Source organism: Osmerus eperlanus, chromosome 3 (assembly GCF_963692335.1).
Source record: "Osmerus eperlanus chromosome 3, fOsmEpe2.1, whole genome shotgun sequence".
NCBI lineage: Eukaryota > Metazoa > Chordata > Actinopteri > Osmeriformes > Osmeridae > Osmerus > Osmerus eperlanus.
The window spans coordinates 6,823,257-6,835,826 of NC_085020.1; the positions used below are offsets into that span (position 1 = coordinate 6,823,257).

Sequence of the window (12,570 nt, forward strand, 5' to 3'; positions counted from 1 at the left end):
AAACATGAAGTCTGCTGTCCTGTCTCTGAATGGCGGAATTGTAAAGCGTTAAGTAGCCCTGATTGAGGCAGTCTACAGTGGATATATGATAGAGAATATAGAGAATATATTCTATAGAGAATAACCTATAGCCTACATGATGGAGAACGTAACCTCCGTTTCAGCAAATATGAGGGGGAAATAGTTTGGTTGATATTATTGGATACAAATGCTTTATGAAAGGTGTTAACATTTGTTGGGTGACCGCAGGTCAGATTGGATTATACCGACACCCTCGAAGCAGCTGCTAGGCAGCAACTGTAACAGATGTTCACTGCGGTGAGAGAAACACAGATTAGCCTCTGTCAAAATTGTTTAAACTGCATAACAATTGCTTAAACTGGATGCAATGTTAAACACCAATGTTTAACTTGTGTTTTTAGTATTTCCACAAAAGGCAATATTGGAGGTGTGTCATGCTGCCAGATTTGCGGTGGTCTGGCGAGAGAGCCTCTTCCTCAAATGAAAGTGTAGGCTATAGGTCTTTCGCTAGGGGGATTGCAACCTACCCCGACCAGCCTCTCAGTCACAGGAGCATGACTTGGATGAGTCCCTAAAGATGTCACGTGACCTGACATCTGCTCGGAGTAGTAACCAAGAGAAACCAAGTAACTGAGAGGGAGATGGAGAGCGCGCAAGGAGGAGCCTGCTCCGTTCACAGCAGCATCAGCACCTAAACTGGCGTTATCCAAAACGCTGCGCTGTGAAAAGTCACAGTTTTAACGCCGTGCAAATTCCGCCTAATCAAACTGCCTACCTAATTTACCGCCGATTATATAGTGTTCTAGACTGGTTAAGTGCAAGGGTTTGCGGTCCAACGACCCGTAATGTGCGGATTCTTCTGAAGGATATGGTCACAACCCCGGTCTCAAAGTGGAGCCACGCGTATCTCGGATCGGCGCGCTCCTCCAGGGGCTAGGATGCGCGCCAGGTACATCCCGATTCCTGCCCGGCTTCGGATCTGAGCAAGAGTCCAATGCCCCGGGGCGCCGTAGCAGGAGAACGCAGTCGACTCGGTCCAGGATGCCGGTTATGAGAGGTCTGTTGGCACCACAGAACACCTTCCTGGACACCATCGCCACCCGCTTCGATGGCACTCGTGAGTAACCAACCTGAAGTTGGAAATCAGAGTTCATCTAAAAGCCTCTTTTGTTGTGTCCCATGACTTTTCCAAGCGACTATTCTAGTTAGGAACCAAGATTAACAGGTTAAACTAATAGCTCCTATACACGCAGCCACCTTAATAACGCGTGGGTCCCATTCACCACAGGCTAGGGGCCACTATGTGTGTGTTTAGTTGTATATTTATTTAAGAGCTTGACCATGCAGCTTCTAAAGGATAGCATACTTTCATTTGTCCTGATATTTGGATTGCAAAGTCCATTCAATGTAACACTTAGGCTATTTGATACAAATGTACAGCTATCAGAAGAAAGATAACACTCATCGAAACCAAAGTTTTGTGACCATGTCGGTAATATTGTTTTGTTTTGTTATACCTTTTATAGAAGGGTTTGAAAGGTTGGTGATTGTTCCAGTTCCGTTATTGAGTGCGGCACATTCGGTTGAGCCAAAGACTTAAATTGTTCTGTTTATGTAGGTAGGCTGGATAGAATGAATTGTACACTATATATTCAGAGCTTTGAAGGTGAAAATACAATTCACAAAATATGTAGAGTAAGCCTAGAACAGTAGACACTGCCGCTCATATTCTCTGTTCATTGGTATTAAGTGTTTTTTTCTTTCAACCAGTGCACATATATACGTTTTCTTTTCTTTTCTTTCAAAGCAATACATGTATTTGTGTCTGGAAAGACTATAGTTAATGGCGCTCAGAGGGGGTTCTGGTAGAATTTTGAACAGATGCGATGAGCAGCCCGTGCGCATTAGGGCGCATGCAAGAGGATGTGGGCGGGCGGCGAGGTGCAGGGGCCGCGCGAGTTTCTCTCTCTATGCGTTTTGATCCATTGTGATGGAGATGGTGTGTGCGAGTTGGGCGAGCCTTCCACCTAAACCATTTAAGTGTGACAGCTTGATCAAAAGCTCTATCTAAGGCGAGGCGAACACGCTGAGAGGCAGATCTCCATCTCACCCGAGCTGTCCTTCCCCCCTCTGCTTTCTGTACCAGACCAGTACAGAGAAAAACTGTAGCTTATCTTATGGATTTGATTAATATGGAATAATTCATAAGAACCCAGATCCCTTTCACTCACTGAAAAGGAGTGCAACCCTATTGGTCTGAAAAAATATTTATTGTTTAGGTCAGTTAACCCCTCAGAACGTTCCCCAATATTGACACAAATGAATTGTCATGGTGTTATTGTGGAACTAAAAAGGCATGCTTTGTCAATACTATTAGAAGGACCATTGTGTTACAGCCCAAGCTTGGATATGGCCAATGGGAAACATCTGCTGGTTCAAATCACGCTTTTGATTGGTCTGTGATGATACCATACTATATCCTGCTGCATCTCCAATAGTCCTCCCTCCTTCATCAGCTACATCATGCCATCCGAGATCACTACTCAACTTCAACACAGTGACTCAAGTAATCACTCCACCCACCAACCAGACATCCTCATTTGGCCCTGACTGCAGAAGCCCCCCCGTGTTCCCTCCTTTCAAACCCTCAGACACTTATGTTCAGATTATGGCCTCATTCATAGCGATCAGCTTCAGCGATTTCTTAGAGCAAAAACTCAATTTGCATTGCATGTTGACTAATTACACACCTCCAGAAGTGAAGTCATTGTAATTAACTCCCAATGATGTCAAGAATTCATCTTGGCCTCTCTGGCTGTTAGCAGGGGGGCGAGGCCCAGGGTTGGGGGGGGTGGGTCCCCAAGGGGGGGTCAGTGGTTACCACAACAGTGGAGTCTTGGGGGGAGCTAAATATAAATATTCTGTTCCATGCTGTGACAAACACACATGTCGTTGTGTTTTTTAAATGGTCTGACACAGTGGCGGCGTACGTGCTTCAAAGCCCCTCATTAGGCCAAGCCAAATGAAGAGAAGTGAGAATCAAAGACGGCTTTTAGCCTGGTCCCCTGACTGCTGGGCCTCGTCTCTCCCTGTCTGCCACAGAGAGGTGGAGGGGCTGGGTGGGGTGGGGTGGGGGGGGGGGGTGTTTGAGTTATAATGAGCAGCTGAGTGTTCACACCATACTGTAGAGGAAACACATGACTCTGTCGCCACGATGTAGTTGACACACTGACACATCAGTACAGAAAAGAGGTTTTGACAGGTAGTCAATCCATTTCCTGTTTACTGTACGATTAGAATACAGTACAGAGGAAGTAGTGCGCACAGAGAGGAAGTAGCAAGCACAGAAATGTATGTTATGTCTCAGGCTTTATGGAGATGTGCTAGGTGGTTATAGGCTCACAATTAAGATGGTCTATGTTTCTATTTCTCCATCAGTTTATATTCACAAGGAAAGCGTTACAGCGAGTCATCTTCCAACAATATAACCTTCCTCACTCCAGGGTCTGTTGGCTAAAACCCACCGCTGTCTGAGGATCCCATGACATCACACCTCTGTCTGTGTAGTTTGCTAGAATCACACCTCGAGCTCAAATCTGACTGTGGGAGTCACAATCATCTCATATTTATAAACCCTCCCGCTCTGACTCATGCTGGAGACTACACTGTAGCTGCCCCCCTCCATCCCCACCCAATTTATTGACTGCAGGGTCAAGACACATGTCTACAGTCTGTAGATTATCCTCTACTCATTATCAGAAGCAGCTACAACTGAACATACAAACACACGTCTATATCTACTGAACAATCAAAGACACACATTGTCTATTGTTTGTTTTGATTTACCTATATCGTTGATATCGCTGATGCGCACACAAGTCAGAGATTGGTTGACAGATAGAGGGGCAGAGAGAGAGAGAGAGCGAGGGAGAGAGGGGAGGGAAGGAGAAATGGAAACACATGGGCCCGTCCAGACTCATTTTAATCTCGCAGGCTATGCCCCACAGCTCACACAGCGATGTCCATGTGATTTCTGCTCTCCAGAAAAGTTCCTTAATCAAGGCAAAATATCTTTGAGCCTAAATGAACAATCAGACATATTCATTTGGTGGGCATGGTCCATCCTAATCAGGTTAGGCCCCAATTATGCCCAACAGATGGACCTCTCTGGACAAGCTCTGTGCCTGACAGGTGCCTGACAGGACACCACCTACCAGACATCCCTCTCTGTCCTGGTCCCTTTCCCTCTGTGTGTCTCTCTCTGTCTCTCTGTGTGTGTCTCTGTGTGTGTCTCTATGTGTGTGTCTCTCTCTCTCTCTCTCTCTCTCTCTCTCTCTCTCTCTCTCTCTCTCTCTCTCTCTCTCTCTCTCTCTCTCTCTCTCTCTCTCTCTCTCTCTCTCTCTCTCTCTCTCTCTCTCTCTCTCTCTCTCTCTCTCTCTCCCACTATCACTCCCCCGGGTCTCCAGGCACTCCAAGGTGTTTTGCTCCTGCCCTGGTGATAGTGTAGAATGAAAGCAACAATGCAGGGGCAAGCCTCCAGAGGTCAGAATGACCACCACGGGGGGTACCATTCTGTCGGCTGAAAGTGCTATCTAGTATGTGTTATCTACACAGGAGGTATCAGTCCCAGTGTTCTGCACAGCAACTGTAGCATGTGTCTGTCCTGTACATTACCGTAATCAGGGAAATCGGTGGAATTTACGGCATTCATGCAGGTAGCATGGGCCTGTCTGTCACTGTGGGTCCAAATCAAGGTAGACATTGACGAAGAGCCACCTTGCGTGACCACATCCCAGCAGCAGCTAGCAGGGTGTGGTCTGCTGACGGGGGGCAGTGACCGTACATGGCTGGCGGGGCCTGGGAGCAGAGCCGGGGTGCAGCGGAGCGATGTGGGGAGGGAAACACGCAGAGATGGAGAGAGAGGGAGCGCGAGAGAGATTGTGTGTACTTGCTCGCTTGTGTGTGTGTGTGTGTTTGTTTGTTTTTGAGTGTGCTTGGGGTCTCCCTGGGGCAGAACACCATCTCCAGGTCAGACACAATCTGCCTCTCATTATGAACACTGGGCAGGCTCACGGCATCCCCCGGGACAAAGAGAAAAGGAGAGGCCATACCAGGATAGGGAGAGAGAGAGAGAGAGAGAGAGAGAGAGAGAGAGAGAGAGAGAGAGAGAGAGAGAGAGAGACTCATGGAGCAGGTAAGGAGGGGGGTTAGAGAGGGGGAGGCTGGGAAACATGTAGTTTCCGGATGTAGCAGAGGAAGAAAGGATGGGAAAGGATGTCCAGAGAACGTTAGACTTGAAGGATGTAGAGGAGGGTTGGGGGATGGGAAGTGGAGGGGTGGAGAGGTGGATATGAATGACTATTAGAAGGAGTGGTGGGAGTTTGAGGGTTGAAGAGAACAAGGGTCGTGACAGAGACGCAACCGAGGGCTGGTGGCATGTTGTGGTAACACCTACAATTTCCTTCCAGGCCACTACATGACTTTACTCCTCATGCTTGCGGATCAAAGACTCCCAAATAGCCATACAAACATGCATATGCACGTATGATACTCACTCACACACACATACATACAAACACACATGTGGAGACACTTACACAAGCACACACACATATTATTGGTTTGTACTGCAGAAGAGAGGTATCTTGTCTTGGGCAGTAACACAATTTTTCATTTGGAATGTGATTTGAGAGGAGAATTAATAAGCCTATTCATTAGAATAGCTCTCACACATTTATAATGACAAGATGACGGGGTATATAGAGAGCTCAGTTCATTATATCAGCAATAAAAAAGTCTGAAGTATGATTATAAAAGCTGATAATCAATGTAAAGTACTGTGCCTACCTCCGCATGAATCAAAGTCTAACAGTATGATGCTTCTACTAAGAATATGAAAAACATTTTGGTATGCCTGTGGAATATAGAACATTGTGCATTGTGTGTACTGTGTAGTGTGGTGTGTGGATATCAGTTTGACCTTGGGAGTCTGGTCATACAAACACACACGTATACACACACACACAAAACAAATTCACCTGCACGTCTTGTCATCCGTCACATTTTATCTGAGAATTGTTTGTGAGCTCATATTCACCATCTGCGTCAATGCACTTTCCAGACTGTGTACCAGGAAGCGGGTGGGCTGCGATCAATAGATACCCAAACACTCATTTATTATTTACAATGACTGTCATCTTAAACCTGCTTAAAGGCCATCAATATCGACAACAGCCGCATAGAATTTAAATTGATGACAGCACCTAGAATTATGAGTTAGAGTTTTTCAAAAGCCAGGCAATAGATTACAGTGTTCTGGTTTAAAGTGACCACACTAGGCTGTAGAGATTAACGGTTTCACAATGCCAAAGGGATACTGGAGCCCTCTCTGCTGAGAGGCCGGTAAAAGGTGTAGTTCCTGTGGGATCACACTGGGAAGCTAGGTTTCAATGATGTGTCATTAGACTTTATGGGCATTTCCTGCAGGCCGTTCCATTAAGCTGACACTTATACAAAGAGACTGACAGCACAGTGATCACACACACAATGGGGGTTAATGGTACTTGTGGGAATCAAACCCTCAACATAAGTTACACTCTAGAAATATCTTTACACCGGGGTAACAACCCCTGGTAATTAATACTCGAGGGCAAATGAGGATAGAGGTTGTGACCTTGAGTGGATCTCAGCAGCCATTTAAAAGACCTTTTAAATGACCCAGGAAAAGATTGCGCTTCGCTGGCTCTTTGCAGAGAGCAAGGGCCACAGGTGTCTAAAATGTCAAGGTGGCTCGACGCCACCTCTTTCCTGGGATTATTTGATTTAGCCGGGAATTGCAGTCTTATTTTAGCCCCTCGTTGAGGTTCTGAAGACAAAGCTGCAGACCCTTAGCCAGGCAAGGACTGGCACAGGAATAGACCCAAGATAAAGCCGTCACGTCAGTTTGGTGTGTTCTGAACCTGTGTGTGTTCCGAACGAGGCAGGAACAAATGATGGTGTAGAGGAAAACAAAATGACCCAGAGGTGGGTACTTAGGATTAAATGGAGGTGATGAAGCCAAAGCGACAGGAGGCCCATTAGGCCAGACGAGAGACAATGTTCCAAACGTGAAGTGCATGCTGAACGGGAGGAGTAGAGAGAAGAGGTTAGTAAAGGAGAGGGAGAGGAGTAGAGAGAAGAGGTTAGTAAAGGAGAGGGAGAGGAGTAGAGAGAAGAGGTTAGTAAAGGAGAGGGAGAGGAGTAGAGAGAAGAGGTTAGTAAATTAGAGGGAGAGGAGTAGAGAGAAGAGGTTAGTAACGGAGAGGGAGAGGAGTAGAGAGAAGAGGTTAGTAAAGGAGAGGGAGAATAGAGGACAGAAAAGGAAAGGAGAGGATAGGAGTGGAAAAATAAAAGAGAAGAGGAGAGAAGTGTACATGAGAGGAGAGGATGAGAAAGAAAGAATCGTTTATTCCTGCCTCTCAGGCGTGGCTTCATGCAGAACAAGAGCAAACAGTGGGCCGTTTAGATGAACCTCGTAGGCAAATCCTCTCCTGCTCCCTGGAGTCTCAAGACATAGCCATATCCTGGCTTCCATCCAGGCAGTAATGAGTTCATCTCAATGCAAACAGACAACGTCTGTGACTTATAGCTAGGTGTTTGGGGGGTGAGCTGTGGAGGAGGGGCCGGGAATGCAAGAGCTCCGCGTTGCCCAGCTCATCTTAAGCTATAGCCTGTGAATGCCTGATGCGAGGGTGGTGATGTTAACAGTGACTCTGTCAGCCTGAGATGTAGATGAAGGTAGGCCCCAGGTGGAGAACATTAGGTCAAAGCCCCCAATGTTTGTAATTTGCCTTAAGCCCTTAACAATACACACAGAGACACAAAATCCAGAATGCCTGTGATGGACTGTAGACTTTCATTCACAGGTGGTTCTTGAAGGTTCCTCAATGGTAACCAAATACTTTCAATCAAGATTGAGACTCACAGCATTGATTATATGTCAAGTAACCAGCCCGGTCAATCGTCCTAATCTACTAGCGCTGATAAAAAGCTTTCAATGATCCCAGTGGCGATCAGCAAATTACTTATGTGCGTGGTCACGAGCCAGCGATCCATATTCTACCATGATTTTCTCTGTGTGCCTATCACCACGTCCCATCTTCTCTGTGTATCTCTCTCTACCTTCATGTGCCCTGTTCTGTGTATCTCTCTCTACCTTCATGTCCCCTGTTCTGTGTATCTCTCTCTACCTCCATGTCCCCTGTTCTGTGTATCTCTCTCTACCTCCATGTCCCCTGTTCTGTGTATCTCTCTCTACCTTCATGTGCCCTGTTCTGTGTATCTCTCTCTACCTCCATGTGCCCTGTTCTGTGTGTCTCTCTCCACCTCCAGCAGAATTGATATGTCAGTTGACACATTGCTCTTCAACACCACTCGGTGCCTGGTACTCGTCCAGTTGGCACTGGAGTTGTTGCTGCTAGGTGAACCCGATAATGTACTAATGAACTGTTTAAAAAAGATAATGGCGCCATTTCGATGATTCTACATGCAGTCATGTGACCCCACAAACCTGGCCGTGCCGGAGCAGCAGTCACGCCAAGTGAGGCCAACGGGAGAAGGCAGGCAGCATTCAGGCCCTGTCACTCCCCATCTCCTCCTGCTCACTGAGGAGAGACAGGGAGTAAACACAAGCCTGTCAGCGGAGGTAATCCCTCTCCCAGATACAATTCTCCCCTCCAGTAGTGTACGTGTGTGTGTGTATGACTTTGCATTCTTGTGTTGTTTGTTTGTGCATTTGTGTCCTTATTTTTGACTAGATGAGCAGTCTATGGCATTACACCCACCATATTAATATATATATATAGTAATTATAGCCTAGATTACTCTGCATTGTGCTGTAATTGTAATCCTAACAAACCAGATTCTGGCTCAGGAGTATTGACTGCAGACCACCTCTCGTCTGGCTAAACCTAGCCTGTACGTAAGCAACACCCATGACAAGAAGAAAATAAGTGTTTATTTTTCCTTGGGCTGCTCGGTAAATGGCAGATGGTCAGAGAGACTTGCTGCATCTGTCAAGCCAAATTTTCCATACTGGAACAAAACCAAAAGATAACTTGTTATGAGACTGATATGCGGTATCAGAATCAGCCTGTTGATGTTACCAAGCACATCCACAGATCCAGTTTTAAACCACCGCCCACCTCCCCCCTCTCTCTATATGACATTATGTTATTACCAAATCATCAAATGGGTGAATTTGATGACTGATGCGTGAGTCATGAACTTAGCAAATGCTATAGCTCTGACTCATCAGGATAACATGTATGTACTGTACATTACATTTATACATAAGCTTCTTATCTGTATATTGAGGGCTATCCTAATATGGTTGTAGTAGTAGGTACTTTAATAACTCCTAAGTAAGAACTGCAGCATTGCAGCAGGCAAGATAGAAGAGGAAATAGTGACAGGAAATCAAAATAAAACCATTAAAAATAAGAAAAATGCACAACATACAATAAGAGGAGACTTATACTTAATATACAAAATACCCCCAAAATACACAGGTCTGTATGCGGGGTAAACACAGGGTTAAATAACCTGCTTGATTTCCTTGACATACTTCATTTTGAATAAGCCAGGCAACAATTCTTTAATGACTGTCCAAAGCTACTGTCAGACACAGAGCAGGAGTGACGCAGTGAAAAGGCGAGGATTTAACAAACGTCACACATCAAACAGGTACAAACACAGCAGGAATGCTCGGAATCCAGGGACAGTCGAGATCTAAACACAAAAAAGGCAAGAATCCAAGAAAAATTACTGTCCAAAATCTGGTTAAAACAGGCAGGGGTCTGTACAGGAAAGTAAAAGGGAAACGCTGGGAAGGCACAAGAAAAATACTGGTTCGATCTGGTCGGGAACAGAGAAACAGACAGAGAAACAAACAGAGGCTATGGGCAGAGCACAGGTGAAGCTTGCAATGCTAATTGTTCTCAATGGAGGGGTGTGGTTGAAGGCTTATCTCAGGCTGAGGTACTGACGGCCACAGTCAATCAAGGGCAATTTTGAACTGTTCTGAGATGACGTGACATAGATAATCTTGGCAGGTCTGCTGGCTGCTGACTATCCATTCAAACCAATCATGTCTACTGCCTTAAATAGATGAGTCAGACACTGCAGATTAATTCAGAAGTTAGGCCTGGGGGAAAGGGTGGGGGAAAGGACACACACACACTCAATAAGGCACAGTTCTGAGAATCAGCTATGATTGGCCAGTGCTGATTGGTCAGAACAGAGCAGACGTCATCTTCCTAATTAGATATACTCTGTTGTTCTGTCCACAGCTCTGTTGCATGCACACACACTCGCACACAGTCACGCTTCCCAAAAGTGTGTTTTCCTGGTCCGCATTGAACTTTGGTTTCACTTAGGTCTATATAAGATTAGCTCCCGATTTCCACCCAGACTATGTGTTTGGATGAGGTGGTTTTCCGACAGAGGGCTGTGTAGCACAGTCCACAGACAAAGCACGGTACCATCACACCTTCTCCTACCCCCGACAAGGAAAGGGTCTTCCCCCTTTGTCCTTCTCCCAGAGGAGAAGCTTCAAAGCTTCTGACCCAGCATGGGGTCAGATACAGAGGCCACACGGCCCACAGTATCAGACAAAGGATTTACAAGGAAGAACTTTCTTATGTGGATTTACAAACATATTCTCAAGGACTACATGGCTCATGGACACTATTTCAATGACAGTAGTTGATGTGTTATAATGTGTGTTTTTCCCATTTACTTAGAACGTTGTTTAATTGAGGTTTGATTATAACTTCCCTTCAAGTATAGTTAAGTCAGCCAATCTTGATATCAAAATGATTGTACCATACTAACAAAACCATTTACGAATGTTGTATTGTTATATTCTGAAGTTTGAGCATTCCATGGACAGTTGAAATAACGGAACTCAAAGGGTACAGCTACTTCACACCTAGGCAGATCTCAGGACGACGCCCAGGTGGGGGGAAACTGACCAATGAAAGAGGTCACCTTCACGGGGACCCCCCCTTGTTCTTTGGAGTATAAAACCCCCAAACGTACAATCACCCTCGCTTGTTCGTAGGATTAAACTGAAGTGCTAGCTACATTTCTAAACTATTCCTCTCAACCTGCAAATTCACTGAGCGCCCGGAACTTTGGCCAAAGATTCCGTTGTTCTATTTTCGTTGGACGATAACGAAACCATTGACTCTACCCTTCTTCAAACCGACAAAAGTAACTACGATTTGCAATATTTCTTACCTGTGACATATTGGCATGTTGTGATTAAATTGTTGATGTTTGATTGTATTTTACAAATGAGTTAGCTTAACCCTTGCTAAGTCAGTTGCCCCTGCTCGTCCATTGTTACCACAAAGGCCTACCTGTCCCTCTCTACCCCTCTCTCTCTCTCCCTCCCCCCTTTACACGCTCTACACAGCCATTGTGTTGCTCGCCCTCATTTGCATCCAGCCACTGTACTATTCTGACTAACCCATAACTTATCTGGTATTTGTTCATTATAATTACATTCTCCTAAATAAATCATTGTGTATAATATTCGCGTATCACTCACGTTATCTGATCTGCTCTACTTTCATAGAATTCACGATTTAAGATTAGACTGATTATTACGAAGGCTATTATTCAAATATTATTCAATAAGGTTTCCTCTATCCCTTTAACAATAAGAGGTGGTGCCCCCAAGAACTACATACTTTATTATAAATTAAGTATTGCTAATCTTAAACGAGCAAACCCCGCTACAGCTGACAGAGACAGGAAAGTTGCTGACTTGCCGTGTTTTTGGTTTGAAGGTAACCCCCACTGTAGCTGCAGTTCAAACCATTACCTTAACTGTAACTGGCACCTCAACAGCACTGCAGTTTTGAAAGGATTTGAAAGTGCTCGGCGGAACAGTTTTGCCTCGTGTGTTTTCTGCCTCCCTGCATGACCCCAGGACAGGCCCAACACTCATTAGCTGGGTAATGGCTTTGTGCTTCTTTGAGTTCTAAAGCAGCTGTGCCACAGTTGGTGTCCAACCTCCCTGCAGCCTGCTTTCAGGGTGTGTGTGTGTTTGTGTGTGGGGGTATGTGCGCGGTCCTCCCATCCTGCTAGGTTCCTTGGGGCTGGTATACTACACTACAGTGTCCCTAATCTGTTTTCTAAGTGAAGCCCGGGGTCCTGAATCTGATTAGGCCCCACAGGCATGTCCCAGGCCATCTCAGTGAGGAAATACCCATTAGTGTAAAGTCCTCAGTTATCTAAAAAAGCACAGCACAGACAAGGTACTGTAACACCAGCCGTAAGAGTTGTTTTGTCTGTGGTTCCTGTTGGAACGTGTTTAAGCAGTGATGTCTGATTTGCCCAGTTGAAGGTGACCAGTGCAGAGTCACGCTGTTCTGATAGAGTTCTTTAAAGATTCAGTGCAGCGCTCCTGGAAGTTGAATTGCTGCCTCTCTGCTCCTGTTTTCCTGCTGAGCCTCTCTTTCGTCTCACCTGTTCCCCTTCTCACAATAAGGCACATTTAGA

The 12,570-nt window shown here is 45.6% G+C and overlaps 1 protein-coding gene across 1 annotated transcript in view; it reads left to right on the plus strand.

Moving 5' to 3' along the window:
• Positions 1-449: 449 nt before the first annotated feature.
• kcnh3 (potassium voltage-gated channel, subfamily H (eag-related), member 3) overlaps positions 450-12,570 on the plus strand; it is a 44,362-nt gene continuing 32,241 nt past the window's right edge. Inside the window, exon 1 of the mRNA XM_062456853.1 lies at positions 450-1,138. Coding sequence (XP_062312837.1) covers positions 1,063-1,138 — 76 coding nt within the window. The 5' untranslated portion in view covers positions 450-1,062. The remainder of the gene's footprint in view (positions 1,139-12,570) is intronic.